Below are 20790 nucleotides of genomic sequence, written 5' to 3'. Positions count from 1 at the left end.
AATAATAGATAGATAGATAGGCCAAGTGGGACCCGTTGAAACCTGTTCCCCGAAGCAATATTCCACCACTCACCAATTCCCCCAATGTAACCCGTTCCCCCAATGCTGTATTTCAACACTCACCTAGAGCCCCCAATTGCGCGTGCAGCTCATTTCCCTTCATCCCCCAACACTCCGGCCCTCCTCTTCACTCTCCCTTTTTTCTCCCCTCTCCTCCTCCCCTCCTCCACTCCCTCCCCTCTCCCTCCCTTTAATTTCCCCTACCCTCAGTTATTCCATACCCTCAGTCACTCCCTCCCACCCTCCATAACCCCTCTCCCCTCCCTACCCCCTGAGCCATTGGGTCCCATTCCCTCAATGCAATATTCCACCACTAACCGGTTTCCCCAACGCAACCAGTTTCTACCACTCACCCGTTCCCTCAACGCAACCCGTTCCCCCAACACAATATTGCATCACACACCCATAGCCCCTACTGTGCAGGTGCGGCTCATACACTCCCTCCCACTCCTCTTCACCCTCCCACTTCTCTACCCTCTCGTCCTCCCCTCCTCCACACCCTCCCTCACCTCTCCCTCCCTCTCCTTTTCCCTACCCTCAGTCACTCCCTCCCTCACCTCTCCCCTATCGCACTCCCCCACTAAATACGTTTAAGTAAAATTGCTTCATTACCCATCCCCCACTACCCTCTCCTTACAACATTGTAAGAAATCTCTCATTGCACTGGGTGGAACACTGTTGTTTGTCAGCTGAGATTCTATTGTGATGTCATTTTCGGGTGGAGTAAAGTGGTGCAAAAATTTTAGCGCTATTGTATACCATTTTGGCGTAGTTCCAGGATCACTTAAGCACGCATAGATAGATAGAAACAAACAAGATGAGAGTTTTAGTAATCTATAGATAGATAGATAGATAAGTCACATGTTACTCGTCCATCCATACATCTTCATAGATCTATGTCCTTTTCATTACTTGCTAGCCCATCTATGTATCTTCAGCAGGTTTGGCTATATTGCCTTCGAGTGAAGACACAAGAGACTACACCTGCTGGAATCTTGAGCGAAAAACGAAGTGCTGGAGGAACTCAGAAGGGTCCTAACCCAAAACATTATCTGTCTCTCCATATATACTGCCTAACTCGCTGAGTTTCTCAAGCCCTTTGTTTTTTGGTTCGATGTAGATTATAAGCAGTTGGGTCACAGCACTGATGCTGGTGACACTTCATTGGTTACTGATTGCTAATCTAAAAATCATCTACTTATCCTTTTTTCTGTTGATTAACTAACCCATATCCATGCCAATATATTACCATGCACCCTTTCCTTGTTCAGTAAACAAATGTCTTCTGAAAATTTAAATCCATCAGATCTTTTGGTCCTCCTCTTGTCCACTGTTCGTTATACCGTATAAGAACTGTGCCAAATTTGTTCAATCTAAAGAATTTTTGGTAAGAATGAACCAAAACATTCACTATGTTTAGGAAAGAACTGCAGATGTTGGTTTAAACTGAAGATGGACAAAACAAGCTGGAGTAACTCAGCGGGACAGACAGCATCTCTGGAGAGAAGGAACGGGTGACTTTTCGGGTCGAGACTGGTCAGGTCTGGGGAAGGGTCTCGACCCGAAATGTCATCCATTCCTTCTTTCCAGAGATGCTGCCTGTCCCGCTGAGTTACTCCAGGTTTTTTGTGTCTACATTCACTAACTCTGCAGCCATTGCTTCAGCCCCTAGGATTCTGGCCATCAAGCACAGGGCTAAAGCACTTTCTGGCCTTTTGCCTTATCGGTTTACTGTTGTGTCTATTTTGTCCTGTGATGGAGATTGTTTTCCGTTCTTCCTTCTCAATAGCTCTTTGCCTCTGTGGGAGACAATTTGACTTTGAATATCATTTTCCCTTTTAAACACCTGCAGAAGCACTTTCTATCCACAAGTTTATTCTCATTATCTTCTCCCTCTTACTTTTTGGTTGCCATACTTTGAGATACCTAATCTTCCAATTTACCATGAATCTGCACAACATTGATGCCTTTCACTTCACTATGACACTGCAACAGGACAGAAAGATCTCCACCCGAAACATCGCCTATTCCTTCTCTCCATAGATGCTGCCTCACCCGTAGAGTGTCTCCAGCATTTTTGGCTACCTGCAACAGGACACAGGCCAGCATCACCCTTATTACCTGGGGTTTTCTTATGTTTAAGGAATTCCTTATTATCTAAGATGTCCATTGTCCTCTCCATGTGCTGCACTGTTTCACATCGAACTTCATTGAAAACTAAGTGGCACAAAGGCGCAACTGATAGAGCTAATGCCTCATAGAACAGTACAAGTTAGGAACAGGCCCTTCAGCCCACAATGATGTCAAACATGATGCCAAGACCAACTAGCATCTGCCTGCCTATAATCCATGCCCTGCTTACACGTGTCTATCTAACAGTTTCTTAAATGCCTCTATTGAATCTGTATCCACCACCACCCCGGCAGCGTATTCTAGGCACACATTACACTCTGTGTAAAAACTTGCCCTGCACATCTCCTTTAACCTTAACCCCTTTTACGTTAGTATTCCCCTATGTATTTGACATTTACATCCTGGGAAAAAGGTTCTGACTGTCCACCCTATGTGTGCCTCTCATGATTGTATATGTTTCCTTGGGCCTCCCTTCAACTTCCACATTCCAGAGGAACCAATCCAAGTCTTCCCAACCTTTCCCTGTAACTAATACCCACTAATCCAGGAATCATTATGGTAAAATGATTAGTGGTATCACCTCTAAAAACCCCACATCCTTCCTGTAATGGGGCGACCTGAACTGCGTGCAATACTTCAAATGCATCCTAACCAAGTCCAAAAAGCTACATCATGACTCGTACTCAAATGCCTCAACCCTGAAGGCATGTATACTATCATCCGTCTTCAGGAAGCGATGGACTTTGACCCCAAGATCCCTCTGTAAATCAATGCGGTTAAGGGACTTACAGTAACCTTAATTACGAGCTTTCCCCTTACATTCCCCGTCACAGTGCCAGAGACTCGGGATTGATCCTGAACTTGCATGCTGTCTGTGTGGAGTTTGCATGTTCATCCTGTGACTGCATGAGTTTCCTCCGGGTGCTCCAGTTTCCTCTTAAATCCCAAAGATGTTTGTAGGTTAAATGGCCTCTAATGTGTAGGGAGTGGCTGAGAAAGTGGAATAACAGAACTATGAACAGTTGATCAATGGTCCAGCATAGACACAGTCGGTCAATGGGTCAATGTCCATGCTGTATCTCTAAAACTAAAAACAACATAACTCGTTGAGCCACTGTCTCACAGCACAAGTGACTCGGGTTCAATCCTGATCCCTGTTTGTGTGTAATTTGCAAATTTTCTCTGTGACCAATCAAACTTTCTTCAGGATCTCTGGTTTCCTTTCACATCGCAAAGACGTGCGGATTAAAGGGTCTGTCCCACTTGGGCGTCATTTGCGCGCATGTCGTGACGCGTAAATGATGTCGCGTAAATGATGCCCAAGTGGGACAGGCCCTTAATAGGTTATTTTTTGTCTGTAAGTCGCTCCTGGTGTTTAGATGAATGGTAGGATCTAGGAAAAATTGATGAGAAGGTGGGGAGAGTATAACATGATTAATGAAGGATTGCTGTTGGTTGATTATTCACACAGATGTGGTGGGCTGAAGGGTCTATTTCCATGCTGTATCTCTATGATTTGAGTACTGTGAAAGTACAAACCCCATAACTGCTTATGTTATTTAATAATTCTGAATACGTAATTTTAACAGCAAAACAAAATAAATTGCGGGAAGTTTTCACCATCCAAAATTCCTTCCCTTTTAGCAAAATGAAGTCACAATGAAATCCAAAATGAAAGTGTGAATACAAATTACAAATAGATGCGCACACAAATATGTTAAATTAATTTATTCGCAAACAATTCTGGCAATTAATAATTACAAAGATTGATAAATATTAACATTAGCTTTTTTTGTATAAAAGTACAAAAGTGGATGCAATCATAACCATAAAGTCATAATATAAAAATTCATAAAATATATTAAAATCAAAAGTAGACAATGAGTTTATAACATATTGAATGTGACAAATACAGAAGCTGGATTCAAATGTGTCTGTGTGAAATCTTCATGATTCTGCTGTTGGGAATTTGCTCACCACACACAAGGTTGGATATTCCAGCAACAATATCTTGCAAGTTGTGCAACAAGGAAAATAAACTGAAGTTGTTTTTTATTGGAACAAGATATTTAATAGAGGATTAAATAAAATTGATGAAGGATAGGAAGAGTGGAAAATAGGAAAACATTTGAATAGCGGAGATGTAGAATTATAAAATATTATACAAGACAGGAACGGATGACATGTCCTAGTTTACACAGAGGGCTGTGAGGCTGTGAACGACACTATCATTGCTGCAACTCAAGAGGCCATGTTAAAATTTGGACACTGATAGTTATTTGGAAGGATAATCAGAAACATAGAAAAAAGTCACCGCATGGGATTACAGGCACTGCTCGTTTAATGTAAATAATGGTCCTTTTATTGAAAATCTGTTGTAATTTCTTAGGTTAGTATCTTGTACTGTTTTACTGTATTCTAAGTTGCAGAACAGTACAAAGAAGCATCTTTAAAATTTGTATCAATAAATTTGTTTCTGCTACAAAATATCTATCCTGAGAAAGAATCAATCCATCATTCTTGGTATTACATGAGTATCGCACTAACAATTGAAGGGTTTCGGCCTGAAACGTTGCCTATTTCCTTCGCTCCATAGATGCTGCTGCACCCGCTGAGTTTCTCCAGCTTTTTTGTGTACCTTCGCACTTCCTTTCACAAAATATTACTCAAATGCAAAATGTCAATTTGGTATAATGAGTATTCAAACAGAATTGTTTTACAGTTATCAAACCCTAGAAATGAAGTTGCATCCTGTGTACTAAATTAACCACCATTAACTAAAATAAATAGATAAGTTGTTATACAGTGGTCCACATTTTCCACAAGATTGAAAGATTTATGTGCAAATGATTACAGAATCTGGACATCATTAAAATAAACCATACAAAATATTGTGGAATTTTAACCCTAAATGAATTTCCAATTACTTTTATATTGCTCAAGCTAATTTCTGTACATGATTATATCCACATCCCTGAGTGTAATGAAAGGTTTCCAGAGGTCGCTCCCATTTTGGGAGGTGTTCAGATTCTCCTACTGACACAAACCCATTATTAATTGCATGCAGTTACATTGACTAATAGCTGAAGCTTCATCGGATCTGTTCCAAAAAATAACTCCTTCAATATTTTAAATACAATTAAAATGATCTCAACCCAAATGTATTGATCTGTCCTTGACTAACAGTAAACCTGTGCAACCAATTCATTTGTTTATTCAGCTGCAGCAAACCCTGGAACAAATGTTCACTTGGTCTAAGCCCCATAACAAAGTCACATTCCAGTCAATGGTTGAATGCAACTGCTCCTGCTGTGCTATTATATTGAATCATTGCCAGCTTTGTGGTTGAGTTTGTTTTCACAGGCTTGAGTGAAAATATTGGTAGTTAACTCCATTTTGGCAAAGTAATTATAGCGTCAAGTGCATACAGTTGATGCACACTTGATGCAAACGCCAAGATTTGTGCATTGCTCTGTAACAATTGGGATCTATTTCAGAAACTGTAATTCCTGGAAACACATCGGCCAGTAAAGGGCCACTGTACGAGATAATTCAAGAGTTTTCCAAGTTCTCCCCTGATTGGAGCTTGTGTAATGTGCGTAGCGGGTACGTAGGGGCTCGTGGATGTCACGTAGCGGCTCGTACGAGTAACGGTAGGTACTCGGGAAATCCGGTAAACTCGTTACACTGTGAAAAATGTCCACGAGTAAAAAAAATACTTGTGATGAAAAAAATTGTTACGAGCCCCTACGTACCCGCTGCGTACATTACACAAGCTCGAATCAGGGGAGAACTCGGGTGAACTCTTGAATTACCTCGTACAGTGGGACAGGCCCTTAAGCAGTTCTTTGTCCTTGGCTTGGCTTTCCAGTGTTTAGGATTTTTTCCTATGTTTGGAGATCTGTTTTATTAAATGATGGTCCTTTTAATTTCATTTAGGAATAAAAATCAAAACCATATTTTTAAATTGAGGAATCAGGATTAAAATGTCTTTACAGCGAACATAAGGTAGGAGAAATATGAAAGAAAATAGAGAGCAGTGAATAAGTTATTGCAAAGATTAAGTTTAAACATGTAAACATTACACAATAACAGAAAGGAGAAAAGGAAAAAAAACAAATTGAAGACTGAGGTTAGAATTTTAACTGCAATTGCAACAATTCACCTTACAAAATAAAAAAATGATCTGACTTGCATACAAGCAGTATACTATGATTATCACTTTCAATGTTTGTAGCAACAAATAGTTTATTTCTCCACTCCACTCTGACATCCCTGTCTTGACATTGTCCCAAGAAAGCTCAAGGCATGTTCAAGAAATTGGATCTCCTCTTCCGATGAGCACATTGTAGTCCTCAACAGCTTCTGGTATTCCAATTGGTTTCAGAACTGACCAGTTTTGATGACAAGTAAGTGACCTGAAACATTATATATGTTTCTCTCTCCACATACACTAACCTGCTGAGTACTTCCATTCTATTTATTTCTTGAAATTATATTTTTTCTGATCAGCTGTGCTCTGTCGCAAAGCACAGACTGTCACAGATCTAAGTTTTCAATTAGATTTAAAATTAAACCTGTCAAATTTGACAAGTTCACTATAATGCAAGATGGGGGAAGAAATCAGGATTGTTTGCGTTATGAGGAATGACTTGCAAGGTTTTATGCAGTCACATTTTACATAAAGGTGCAAGAAATATGCAGTATAAAACTAGTTATAGAACTTTGAAATAAAATTGAACATGATAAAACAATGGTAAGTATGGTTTTCCCTATCTCATCGGCAATATAGTGAACTCAAATCCGAAAGTACTGTCAGTTTCAATAAGGCAAAGACACCAAGAACAAGCATTCTTTTCCTGCTGACATCAAGATGGCAGGGATTGTAGTTCATTGAGTATGTCATCTGTTGCGGACCAAGGATGCCACATAAATCCATACAGATAAAACATTGTTAGGATATGGGTGAATGTACACAGCCAAAGCAAACTCTGCCAGAGGGGTCTCTGTGTTATGGACACCAGTGCTGTGTACAGCTTCAATGACTGGCTTCAATTCCGAGAAAGACATGTGAATAGGAAACCCAGAAATCTGGAGAGAGAGAGAGAGAAAAAGACTACAAGTTACTTAAGATTAGTTTTTTCTTGTTCCTCAGAAACAATCACCAGATTGTGCCTGACAGAATACCACACTAACAAACTGAAATAAATGAGGTAACAGAAATGTCTAATACTTGCTACATTAGTGCTTGTTTTGCAAAACAATTTAAAAGTATTTGCTGTAAGTGATTGATGAAAGGTAATGTTAAGATAAATGACAAAGGATTTTGAGTTATTTTACAAATAAATTGGGCTTGTTTTGCGGTGTGATTAAATTCTTAATATTTTCTACGTAATAAATTGCGAGAAAAAAGAAAAATGACGTTGTTCTTGAACCGAGTTGCGAAATTATATTTATAGAGCAGAGCAAAAGTCAATTTAATTCCTTCTGCAGTTTATGCAAATTATGCATGTATTGTAGAAATTTACACCAAATACACAATGTTGATGTAGACATGCTAAGGATAATTTAACACTGTCTTAGGACCTTTAACACTGTCTTAGAACTTTTTCAGCATTATAATTACTTATAATTCTAAGCTAAATGATTTGTGTAAAGCCCATACTACTTGAAAAGTATCTTGCATAATTTGCCAAGTACTACTTGCAAATGAACTAAAGCAGCAATTAATAATGGGAACTGTAAATAGTTATTAATAGGTGAAAGTATTAGGTTTATATGGGTAGACAAAACCCTTTTCCTAGTGTGGAAATATCAAACACAAGGGAATAGCTTTAAGGTGAGAGGAGGGGCAAAGTTTAAAGGTGATATGCTGGGAACGTTTTTTTTTACACACAGGGTGGTGAGTGCTTGGAACATGCTGCCAGTGGTGGCGGATGCAAATACAATACAGGCATTTAAGAGACTTGTAGATATGCACATGGGCTGGTGGTGGAGGCAGATCTGATGGTGGAGTTTAAGAAAGACAGAAGATGGAGGGATATGGATCACATGCAGGCAGATGAGATGAGATTATCCTGCCATTATGTTCGGCACAATATTGTGAGCCGAAAGGCCTGTTGCTGTGCTGCGCTGTTCTACGTTTTGTTCTGTAAACAAAAATATTATATTTCTGCCAAATCAGACATTTCCTAATTCTGGCTTCTGCTGTTTGTGAGGTTCAAAGGTCAGTACCCTATAATCGCCCAACAGACTCTGCAGCTCTGCACAATGGTCATCTCCACCCTCTCGACCTTGGCTCAGCTCAAGTTTAGGCAGGAATTGCCGTAGAGTTGACGTGCAGTATCTGTTCCAGCGGGTGGGATGTCTTGGTCTCCATTCCATTATCTTCTCTTTCAAGATCTGACTGTCACAGATCTAAGTTTTCAATTAGATTTAAAATTAAACCTGTCAAATTTGACAAGTTCACTATAATGCAAGATGGGGGAAGAAATCAGGATTGTTTGCGTTATGAGGAATGACTTGCAAGGTTTTATGCAGTCACATTTTACATAAAGGTGCAAGAAATATGCAGTATAAAACTAGTTATAGAACTTTGAAATAAAATTGAACATGATAAAACAATGGTAAGTATGGTTTTCCCTATCTCATCGGCAATATAGTGAACTCAAATCCGAAAGTACTGTCAGTTTCAATAAGGCAAAGACACCAAGAACAAGCATTCTTTTCCTGCTGACATCAAGATGGCAGGGATTGTAGTTCATTGAGTATGTCATCTGTTGCGGACCAAGGATGCCACATAAATCCATACAGATAAAACATTGTTAGGATATGGGTGAATGTACACAGCCAAAGCAAACTCTGCCAGAGGGGTCTCTGTGTTATGGACACCAGTGCTGTGTACAGCTTCAATGACTGGCTTCAATTCCGAGAAAGACATGTGAATAGGAAACCCAGAAATCTGGAGAGAGAGAGAGAGAAAAAGACTACAAGTTACTTAAGATTAGTTTTTTCTTGTTCCTCAGAAACAATCACCAGATTGTGCCTGACAGAATACCACACTAACAAACTGAAATAAATGAGGTAACAGAAATGTCTAATACTTGCTACATTAGTGCTTGTTTTGCAAAACAATTTAAAAGTATTTGCTGTAAGTGATTGATGAAAGGTAATGTTAAGATAAATGACAAAGGATTTTGAGTTATTTTACAAATAAATTGGGCTTGTTTTGCGGTGTGATTAAATTCTTAATATTTTCTACGTAATAAATTGCGAGAAAAAAGAAAAATGACGTTGTTCTTGAACCGAGTTGCGAAATTATATTTATAGAGCAGAGCAAAAGTCAATTTAATTCCTTCTGCAGTTTATGCAAATTATGCATGTATTGTAGAAATTTACACCAAATACACAATGTTGATGTAGACATGCTAAGGATAATTTAACACTGTCTTAGGACCTTTAACACTGTCTTAGAACTTTTTCAGCATTATAATTACTTATAATTCTAAGCTAAATGATTTGTGTAAAGCCCATACTACTTGAAAAGTATCTTGCATAATTTGCCAAGTACTACTTGCAAATGAACTAAAGCAGCAATTAATAATGGGAACTGTAAATAGTTATTAATAGGTGAAAGTATTAGGTTTATATGGGTAGACAAAACCCTTTTCCTAGTGTGGAAATATCAAACACAAGGGAATAGCTTTAAGGTGAGAGGAGGGGCAAAGTTTAAAGGTGATATGCTGGGAACGTTTTTTTTACACACAGGGTGGTGAGTGCTTGGAACATGCTGCCAGTGGTGGCGGATGCAAATACAATACAGGCATTTAAGAGACTTGTAGATATGCACATGGGCTGGTGGTGGAGGCAGATCTGATGGTGGAGTTTAAGAAAGACAGAAGATGGAGGGATATGGATCACATGCAGGCAGATGAGATGAGATTATCCTGCCATTATGTTCGGCACAATATTGTGAGCCGAAAGGCCTGTTGCTGTGCTGCGCTGTTCTACGTTTTGTTCTGTAAACAAAAATATTATATTTCTGCCAAATCAGACATTTCCTAATTCTGGCTTCTGCTGTTTGTGAGGTTCAAAGGTCAGTACCCTATAATCGCCCAACAGACTCTGCAGCTCTGCACAATGGTCATCTCCACCCTCTCGACCTTGGCTCAGCTCAAGTTTAGGCAGGAATTGCCGTAGAGTTGACGTGCAGTATCTGTTCCAGCGGGTGGGATGTCTTGGTCTCCATTCCATTATCTTCTCTTTCAAGATCTTTTCAATCCTAGGACAATTGCAGAAAACATCAGCAAATAGGCCAAAATTGATGATGTAACATTGGAGGATTCTTTAACACGTTTAGGTGAAAGACTCTTTAGGTTTGATATGTATTAAGTACTTCAGTGATCAATATTAGGTAACGCTGAAAGTTCCAGTGCCTTTCTCATTTAAAAACATCTAGATAACAATTCATGTTGTTATTTTTTGTTTGATAATGCTAAATAACTCATATTTTACACAATAAAAGGCGATTAAAAACGCAATTTCCACTAACAAATCTGCATTACTTATCCTGAAGTTCTACTGCAGCAGCCTTGTCGGTGTGTTGGTAAACCAGCTCATCCGGCTACAAGACAGAAAAGAAAAGAACATGTGAATAGAGAATCACAGAGTTTCAAATTAAGCTAGTGTACAGGTTGGGTATCAAACACCTGAAGAATGTGGATCACTTTACACCACTATACACAGAGTTCCTGTATATGAGGTTCTGCAGGAAAGTGACAATTGCTTTCCCAAGACAACTCGCTTCAGAGATTCAAACGTGTTAGAACGGTATGATTTTGCCTCCGGTTATTTTCAAAAGTAAAGGTTACTTTTAATAGCTATGAGTTTATTTTTGTTAGTGCAAGCTAAATGCTGCATGTTACATTGTAGCAATTATCATTGCACAGGTATCAACAGATATGATTGCTGGTCAAGTTCAAAAGCTACTGCAGTGAAACTGAAAGACTCATGGCCCTGTCCCACGGTACGAGTTCATTCCAAGAGCTCCCCCGAGTTAAAAAAAAATCAAACTCATGGTAAGCACGGGAATGAACGTAGCGGGTACGTCGGAGCTCGGGGACGTCTCTTAGCGGCTCGTAACGCTAATGGCAGGAACTTGGGAAGACTCGCTAACGGCAGGTAAGCTCGGGAAGACTCGTGCAGATTTTTCAACGTTGAAAAATGTTCACGAGAGCCCCGAGTACCGACAAGCGGCCATTACCGTAAATCTCCGAGTTCGAATCAGGGCAAACTCGGGAGAGCTCTTGGAATGAACTCGTACCGTGGGACACGGCCATGAGTTCTTAAGAGACATTGGCATCTGGTTACTGAGGGAAGATTACACGTTAAGGCCCTGTCCCACGATGCGAGTTTACCCAAGAGCTCTCCAGAGTTTTAAAAAAATCAATCTCGTGGTACTTTACGAACTCCTACGACCTTCCACGAGTATGTTCACGAGCTCCTATGAGTAAAAAGTAACCATTTTTTCCATCACGAGTATCTTTTTACTCGTGAACATTTTTTACAGTGTTGAAAAAACTTCACAAGTAAAAAAAAACTATATGACTGTTGTTCCCAATCACAGGAAGTCGGACCTTTGCTACTCATCTTATCAAAATTCTTCATAATTTTATAAACGTCAGGGGAGCGGGCGGGACAGAGATAGGGTGTAGTCAGAGATAGTAAGACTGGTGGGAGAACTGGGATGGGATGGAGAGAGAGGAAAAGCAAGGACTATTTGAAGTTAGAGAAGTAAATGTTCATACTGCTGGGGTGTAAGCTACCCAAGCAAAATATGAGGTGCTGTTCCTCCAATTTGTTATTGGCGATCGTTCTGTTGAACAGAAAGGTCAGATTGGAAATGGGAGGGGGAGTTAAAGTGCTGAGCAACTGGGAAGTTAACACTGCTTTTGTTAGTATCTTTTATCTACCTGCAATAGTTATTTTGAAGGATATTTCAATTGAACCCAGGCCTCTCTTCCCATCCACACCATTTAGTGTCTGCATCCCATTTATTTTCATCCTGTTACATTGATACTTAATGCAATATTTTGGCATTTAAATATCTATATACATGCATGCATCTTTGTATTTTGCAATCTCCGTACCTTATATTTGACTACTTTCTACTGCTAAACCTTCAATCTGTACATTAACTTTTCTCTCATCGCTGACAATGGCTTTATGTTGTCAGTTGTTGGTTATTTGTCAATTACTTTCTGTTTCATGGCAGTAAAATACTACCTTAATTGTCACTGTTAAACACATAATCTAGTTGTATTGCAGCCATGCTATAAGTATTTCAGAGTACCCTTGATTATATACCTAGCTTTCCACTCGCACGCACACATGTACTTAAGCAATATATGGTAAAATAAATTGAAAAATACAGCATGGAAACAGGGTCTTTGACCCACTGAGTCTACATCGGTGATCGATCACCCATTCACATCAATTTGGAGAAGGGTCCCAACCTGAAACATCACCCATCCATGTTCTCCAGAGATCCTGCCTGATCTGCCAAGATACTCTAGCACTTTGTGTCCTCTTTTTTTAAACCAGCATCTGCAGTTCCTTTTGTGTCTATACAAGTTCTATGATATCCCACTTTCACATTCATGCCCTCTACTTAGCAATGTTACAAAATTTTGAGATTTAAAAAATCAAGTCTGTAATTTATCCCATCAGATAAAGCATAAAAATAAGTTTAATTTGACACCTAATTCACTTTCATATCTCAAGTATTTAAAAAGTTATGGCCATTTTCATACTCGGAAATGAGCATCTTGTTCCCTATTGATTTTCTATGGACATAACAAAAAAGCTGTGATCGTGAACAGTCAAAAGCCCATAACTTTCTTAAAAATTAAGAGAACTGAATGAAATTTTCAGTTATCATAGATTGAAGCATTCTGAAACAAATATAAAATAATCTTACTTGGATGACCTGAAATTAAAGCATATAATTAGTTAGTTACCTAATTGTAGCTAATTTCAGATTTCAATTACTAGATCTAAACATCTATCCATTTCTTAATAAATGATTAACATTTTTAAATAGCCTAAATGTCCAAATAATATTCACAAATAATTCACAATAAAACATGATTTTTAAATCTCATTTACATTAATTTATAGGCCAAATGGAAGGAATTTAGTGTTCAATTGCTGTAAATAAATGCCCATTTAAATCAGCTTTCCAGTGGGTCCCTGTGAACGCGCTGGTGTAGAACGTTCACATTGCGCTAGATTTGTGCCTCAAATGCCCAGAAAAATACTGCGGGATATAATGGGGCCAAAATGAGCTACTCGCAATATTAAACTTTGTATAAAGGGATCTTTAGAAGCCCTTTTTAATGTAAAAATATGCAGCCTACCTTCAGCTGTCTGCTTTATGAGACCCTGCGGTTGCTGGTGTTCGCGGGTTTAGAGATTGATTTTTAAACTACTATAACTATTATACGAGGCCTTTAAAACTAATAATAGCTTTTGCGACGGGGTCTTCCAGCGATTTTTCGTTAATAATTAACTAGGCTGAACATCTTCGATTTGAACAGCCTAGAGAAAATCGCGTTTTAAACCCGCCCCCTCTAAACGGCGCCAAAATCGCGCACACCCGCAGCGGCAGATTTTCAACCACGCTTCAGGTAGGCTTTGCAACATACCTACTCTACTGTGGGGGCAATTTAAAGAGACCAATTAACCTACAAACCCGCACGCCTTTGGAATGCAATAGGAAACCGAAGCACCTGGAGGAAACCCACGTGGTCACGGGGAGAACGTGCCAACTCCACACAGGCAGCATTCAAGATCAGGATTGAACCCTGGTCTCAGGAGATGAGAGGCAGCAGCTCTATCAACTGTGCCAGTTAGTTAAAACAAAGTCACTTCCCTATCCTGAACAGCGATATAATATTTCTATTAGTTTATACAAATATGCAAATATTATAACCATATTAAAAGGAAATTAAAAAATATTCACCTGAACACTTGATAAGCCTGGAAATGGAAAGCTACGTGAAAAAAATGGCTTCCACAAGTTTGACTTGCTGGTATCAAAATTAATTCTCATAACAGTTTCATATTTCTGCACATTGAACCAGACCTAGAAAATCAATAATCAATGAATGAGCAGAGACAAAATACATTTCTTGAATAGATCAGAAAACCCAAGTTAGAATCACAATCAACTGTTTTTTTTTTTTCAGAAGCAAAGTTCCGGAAGTTTAAGTAGCAAACAAGGTTTTAAAATTAATAAGTTTGAACATTAAAGCTCAATCAATAAAGAGTGCTTCAACTTTTAGGATTTTAGACACTGATAACTGGATTAGTTCATTGGATTTCATTATTATATTGGGGAATGTGCATAAATGAAACTTACGTTTTCAGCACTAACCAAGCAGCTGACACTTTGCAAGGAACAGAATGCATCAAATTGTCCATAGTACTGTCCGGTAGTAGAGTTCCAGATCACATACTGGTTGTGATCATAGCTCAGCACATATGCTGTTGGACCCTGAAAATAAATGTGTGCAGTGTTTTTTAGTGAAAGTTTTTAAAAAGAGAAAAGATACAAATATAACTTAGCAATTGGGAGTTCTTTAAAAAAGGAAGAAAACAAGAAAATGTTAAAAGATCATTATGATTTTTGGGAAATGCAAGCAGCAGCACGTATATTGTAGGTATGTTGCAAAGCCTACCTGAAGCGTCGCTGAAAATCTGTCGCTGCGGGTGTGCGCGATTTTGGCGCCGTTTAGAGGGGGGCGGGTTTAAAACGCGATTTTCTCTAGGCTGTTCAAATCGAAGATGTTCAGCCTAGTTAATTATTAACGAAAAATCGCTGGAAGACCCCGTCGCAAAAGCTATTATTAGTTTTAAAGGCCACGTATAATAGTTATAGTAGTTTAAAAATCAATCTCTAAATCCGCGACCACCGGCAGCTGTCAGGGTCGCATAGAGCAAATAAAAGAAGGTAGGCTGCATATTTTTACATTATAAAGGGCTTCTTAAGATCCCTTTATACAAAGTTTAATATTGCGAGTAGCTCATTTTGGGCCCATTATATCCCGCAGTATTTTTCTGGGCATTTGAGGGCATAAATCTACCGCAATGTGAACGTTCTAAACCAGCGCGTTCACAGGATCCCACTCGAAAGCTGATTTAAAATGGACTTTAATTTACAGCAATTGAACACTAAATTCCTTCCATTTGGCCTATAAATTAATGTAAATGAGATTTAAAAATCATGTTTTATTGTGAATTATTTATGAATATTATTTGGACACTTAGGCTATTTAAAAATGTTAATAATTTATTAAGAAATGGATAGATGTTTAGATCTAGTAATTGAAGTTTGAAATTAGCTACACTTGGGTAACTAACTAATTATATGCTTTAATTTCAGGTAATCCAAGTAAGATTATTTTATATTTGTTTCAGAATGGTTCAATCTACGATAACTGAAAATTTCATTCAGTTCTCTTAATTTTTAACAAGGTTATGGGCTTTTGACTGCACACGATCACAGCTTTTTTGTTATGTCCATAGAAAATCAATAGGGATCAAGATGCTAATTTCCGAGTATGAAAATGGCCATAACTTTTTAAATACTTGAGATATGAAAGTGAATTAGGTGTCAAATTAAACTTATTTTTATGCTTTATCTGATGGGATAAATTACAGACTTGATTTTTTAAATCTCAAAATTTTGTAACATTGCTATATATTGCACATCTATAATTTGCAATCCCCAGCAAGGAAGAACTTGTTCTCCTGGGCGACTTCAACGCCAGTTGTGGGCAAAATGAATGAGAACAGACAGCGACATCTTGAGCTGTACACTTACCATGATCTGTGCATCGCCAACCCGTACTTCCAGACAAAGCCCCAGCACAAGGTTTCCTGGAGACACCCATGCTCAAAGCATTGTCATCAACTGGATCTGATCCTAGTCAGACATGCCGCCATCGAGAACGATCTCCCCACACGCTCCTACCACAGTGCGGACTGCGACACAGACCCCTCCTTGGTGTACTTGCAAGATCAAGCTGCAACCAAAGAGGTTTTACCGTACTAAGAAGCAGGGGAACCCCCGCATCGATGTCAGCAAGACGCCCCGTCCAGACCTCTTGCAGACAGAGACAGATTGTCACTCCCGCATTGGTCTCTTCAGCCACAAGCGACGCTGCTCTGGCCGAGGTTTGGAGCAAGCAGCCAACAACTAAGATGCTTCACCTATGATCAGTCATGACCGAGGGGGCCCCACAAGCAATTAAATATAGTTTAATTCTAATTGCTACATATCCACCAATAAATTATATGCAGATGACACCAAACTTGGTGGTTTTGTTAACGGTGAAGGTGGTTACTTATGATTGGAACAGGATCAACATCATCTAGGAAAACGGGCAAAGAATTGGCAGATAGAATTTAACCACGTTAAATGAGAAGTGTTGCATTTTGGCATGTTAAACCAGGGGTGATTAACACAATAAATGTTACGGTTCTGGGAAGTGTGGTAGAACTCGAGACTTAGAGGTACAAGTACATTGTTCCCTGAAAGTGGAGACACAGGTAGACAGCGTGGTGAACAAGGCGTTTGGTCATACAAGAGTTGGGATGTTATGTTCCAACTGTACAAGACATTTGGAGTATTGTCTGCAGTCTGGTTACCTAGTTATAGGAAGGATGCCATGAAGCTGGAGAGTATGCTGAAATGATCACAAATGCTACTGGGATTACAAGTAAAGATTGGATTGGCTGCAGCTTTACTTTACAAGTGCAGGAGTCTTAGAGGGTGCTCTTACAAAAGTATATAAAATCATGACAGACATAGACAAAGTGACAATGTGAAAGGAGTCCTGGGGACTGCTTTTCCACCAAACCTAGAGGGCACAGATTAAAGGAGAGAGGGGAAAGATTTAAAAGGGAACCTAAGGGGCAACTTTTTTCACACAGATGATGCTGCCAAAGTAGTAGAGGTGGGTACAATTAAAACATTTAAAAAACCTTTGCTTAGGTGCATAAATGGAAAAGGTTTAGATGGATATGCACCAAATGGGATTAGATCTGGTGGGTAATAATAATAATAATAATAATAATATCTTTTATTGTCATTGCACGTCAGGGCAACGAGATTTAGTATGCAGCTCCAACCGATGAAAAAGAAAAGTAAAATAAATAAATAAGCTGTGTGCCGTGACCATCCGAGGGAGACAGTCCATGGGGGGGGGGGGGGGGGGGGGCACTCAGCAGGGCCGGTTCAGAGCCGCTATAGCTCTGGGAATAAAGCTGTTTCTGAGTCTGGAGGTACGGGCGTAGAAGGCCTTGTAACGTCTGCCGGAGGGAAGTAGTTCAAACAGTCCGTTACAGGGGTGTGATGAGTCTTTATGGATGTTGACGGCCTTCCTGAGGCACCGTGTGTGGTAGATGCCCTCCAAGGCTGGTAGCTGTGTCCCAATAATCCTCTGCGCTCTGTGGACGACGCACTGAATTAAGCGGTTTCCATGCAGTATATGACTAAAATGGGTTTCATATAGGCAGTATTTAGTTTATTTCTACTATAACTATAATTTCCTATTTCAAATAACTACTAATAAATATCTAAAACTAAAACAAGACTTTTGAAAATACAGGAAATAGAAAGGGGCAGACCCCATTCAGCCCCTTGTGTCTGCTCTGCCACTCAATATCTTGGCTGATCTTTTATCCATCTAAGATATCCACTACACCATGACTGTGTTGTTAGTCACAGTTCCAATGCCAAAGAGTCCATAATGGGTAATGATGTCTCATAGGGTAGGAGGAAGATTGAAAATCTGATTGAATGGTGTCAAAACAATGTTAGCTCAATGCTCTCAATGTTAACAAGACAAAGGAGCTGATTGTAGACTTTTAGAAGAGGAAGGTTGAGGATCTAGAAACCTATCTTCATCGACAGGTTGGCAGTGAAGAGTCAACAACTTCAACCTCCTGGACGTGCACATCTTTGAAGATCTATCATGGGCCCAGCACATTGTTGCAATCATAAAGAAAGCCCATCAATACTTCTATTTTCTTAGAAGATTGAAGAGACTTGGCATGTTGATGAATATTCTCTTGAACTTCTACAGGTGTACGGTAGAGAGCATATTGATTGGTTGCATTACAGCCTGATTTGGCAATTAGAATGCCCAGGAATGAAGATTACAAAAAAAGGTGATTACATTACATGTCCATCACGGATACCGACTTCCCCACCATCGAAGGGATCTATATGAGACATGGTCTCAAAAAGACAGTTCGCAAAGACCAAGAGTCTCATTTCACTCCTATGGGAAGAAGCTATAGCAGTCTGCAAATGGTGACCACCAAGTTAAAGGAAATTTCTTCCCAACAACCATCAGGCTTTTAAACACTACATAATACTAACCCCATCTATGAGCCATGGCCTGTCTTTGGTTGTACTAAGGACTTGAGGCATTTTTACACTAATACTGGAGTTATTAATTGATTTAATTTTTGTTTATTATTTACTACCTATGTGTACTGTGTTTACAGGCCAGTTATGCAGTTGCAAGTAAGAATTTCATTGTTCTACTGTTAGCATAAATGACAATTAAACATTCTTTACTCAATGGTTGATTCTGTCTCAGTAATACTTTCTTGCACAAATTTCACATTCTCTGATTCGGTGGAGACGCTGCGAGTCGGCTGCCCTGCCAGCAGCGTGTTCGTTATTTCGACATGTTTTGGTGTGTCTAAATGTTAGTTTAGGTGTCTCTTTGTGTGTCTTGTGTGGGGGGTGGTGAGGGGGGGAAAAGGAGGAAGCCGCTTTCGGTCTCCTCCTCGATGGAGAGGCGACTTTTTCCATGTCACCTCCCTCGCAGCCTAACAGCTTGGATTGGAGCGGCCTTTCCCAGAGTCGGGCCTAGATCTTCAGCAGCAGGCGCAGCGTGGACTTTTCCATCGCGGAGTGGGCGAACCCTTACCCTGGGTCGCCAGAAAGGAGTGCTCCGATCGCTGGCCTGGTGACTTTGGCATCATGGGGCTGTGGTCTGCGGAGCTTCTAGCCGTGGGCGTGGTGTGGATTTACCATCCGGAGCCTGGGATCCCTTGCCGGGGATCGCCGGAGAAGAGCTCAGACCGCCGGCCTGCAACATCCTGAAGCCATTGTCTCCGGGCAGGAAAGTTCCGATTAGGGCACTCCAAGCTGTGGAGTGTGTTTGACCGTCCCGACGTCAGAGTTTTGATCATCCCCACTAGGGGGCCTGTACATCGGGCCGTCCGTAGCAGCGACTACGGAGGGTTTATGGCACCAATCACGGGTGAACAAAGGAGGAGGACTGATTGAACTTTATTGCCTTCCACCACAGTGAAGAATGCTGTGGTGGATGTTTGTGTTAAATTCTCTTGTGTATTGTGTGTTCTTTTTTTAAGTGTATTGCTGCTGGCAAATTCATTTCACTGCACCTTCGGGTACATGTGACAAATAAAATTGACTTTGACTTTCCCTTAACATCCAAATATCTACTCATCTCTCTTGAAATACTCTGCAATGGAGCATTCGGAGTCAGGGGATATGGGGAGAAGGCAGGAACGGGGTACTGATTGGGGATGATCAGCCATGATCACATTGAATGGCGGTGCTGGCTCGAATGGCTGAATGGCCTACTCCTGCACCTATTGTCTATCACAGCCCATTTAGTACAGAATTCCAAAGACTCTATTCTCGCGTTGAAGAAATTTCCCTCACCTGATCCCATATTTTGACCAGGTGCCCTGATTCTTGAAATCCCTAACAGGGGAATCGTCATCCCTCTATCTACCCTGTCAAGCACTGTTAAAAAAAAAATCATCTGATTCAATAAGATATGATGATTCCACTTTTCTACCCCCCCCCCCCTCCCAATAATTCACCCATCATTCCTCAAAGCCTTAAATTTGAATAAACTGCCCGTATACATGTCAACACGACATTCAACCCAATTACTCCATTCAATTTCTAATCTCTGTTGTAAAAGCAGAACATGGTCTGTCTCTCATTTTCTGATTCGGTGGGGGCGCTGCGAGTCGACTGCCCTGCCAGCAGCGTGTTCGTTATTTCAACATTTTTTAGTGTGTCTAAATGTTAGTTTAGGTGTCTCTTTGTGTGTCTTGTATGGTGGGAAAAGGAGGGAACCGCTTTCGGTCTCGTCCTCGATGGAGAGGCGACTTTTTCCATGTCGCCTCCCTCGCAGCCTAACAGCTTGGATTGGAGCGGCCTTTCCTGGAGTTGGGCCTAGATCTTCAGCAGCAGGCGCAGCGTGGACTTTTCCATCGCGGAGCGGGCGAACCCTTACCCGGGGTCGCCAGAAAGGAGTGCAGAGACCAGCTGGCAGTTTGGGTTGGGAAGCAAACTGACTTTCCCTGATGTGTGTGTTCACGTTGACACCACACATGTTAACTGATTGACCCATTTGACACAACATAAGGACAGGAACATAAGAAATCATGCAGCTTATGCAGTCCTTCGAGGTTATCCCCGCTCCAGTAGATTCTGACTGATTTGTGTCCTAATTGCATCTATACATCTCGCAG

At 40.2% G+C, this 20790-nt stretch overlaps 1 protein-coding gene across 1 annotated transcript in view; it reads right to left on the bottom strand.

Annotated features, from left to right (window-relative positions):
• Window positions 1–8605: 8605 nt before the first annotated feature.
• Window positions 8606–20790, bottom strand: part of cc2d2a (coiled-coil and C2 domain containing 2A) — a 127374-nt gene continuing 115189 nt past the window's right edge. The window contains exons 35-39 of the mRNA XM_033025732.1: window positions 14615–14749; window positions 14216–14338; window positions 10758–10816; window positions 10297–10474; window positions 8606–9154 (exon numbers count right to left, since the gene is read on the bottom strand). Coding sequence (XP_032881623.1) covers window positions 8966–9154; window positions 10297–10474; window positions 10758–10816; window positions 14216–14338; window positions 14615–14749 — 684 coding nt within the window. The 3' untranslated portion in view covers window positions 8606–8965. The remainder of the gene's footprint in view (window positions 9155–10296; window positions 10475–10757; window positions 10817–14215; window positions 14339–14614; window positions 14750–20790) is intronic.

Source organism: Amblyraja radiata, chromosome 1, assembly GCF_010909765.2.
Source record: "Amblyraja radiata isolate CabotCenter1 chromosome 1, sAmbRad1.1.pri, whole genome shotgun sequence".
NCBI lineage: Eukaryota > Metazoa > Chordata > Chondrichthyes > Rajiformes > Rajidae > Amblyraja > Amblyraja radiata.
The sequence above is the reverse complement of the archived record's forward strand: the minus strand, read 5'-3'. Positions and strand labels throughout refer to the sequence as shown.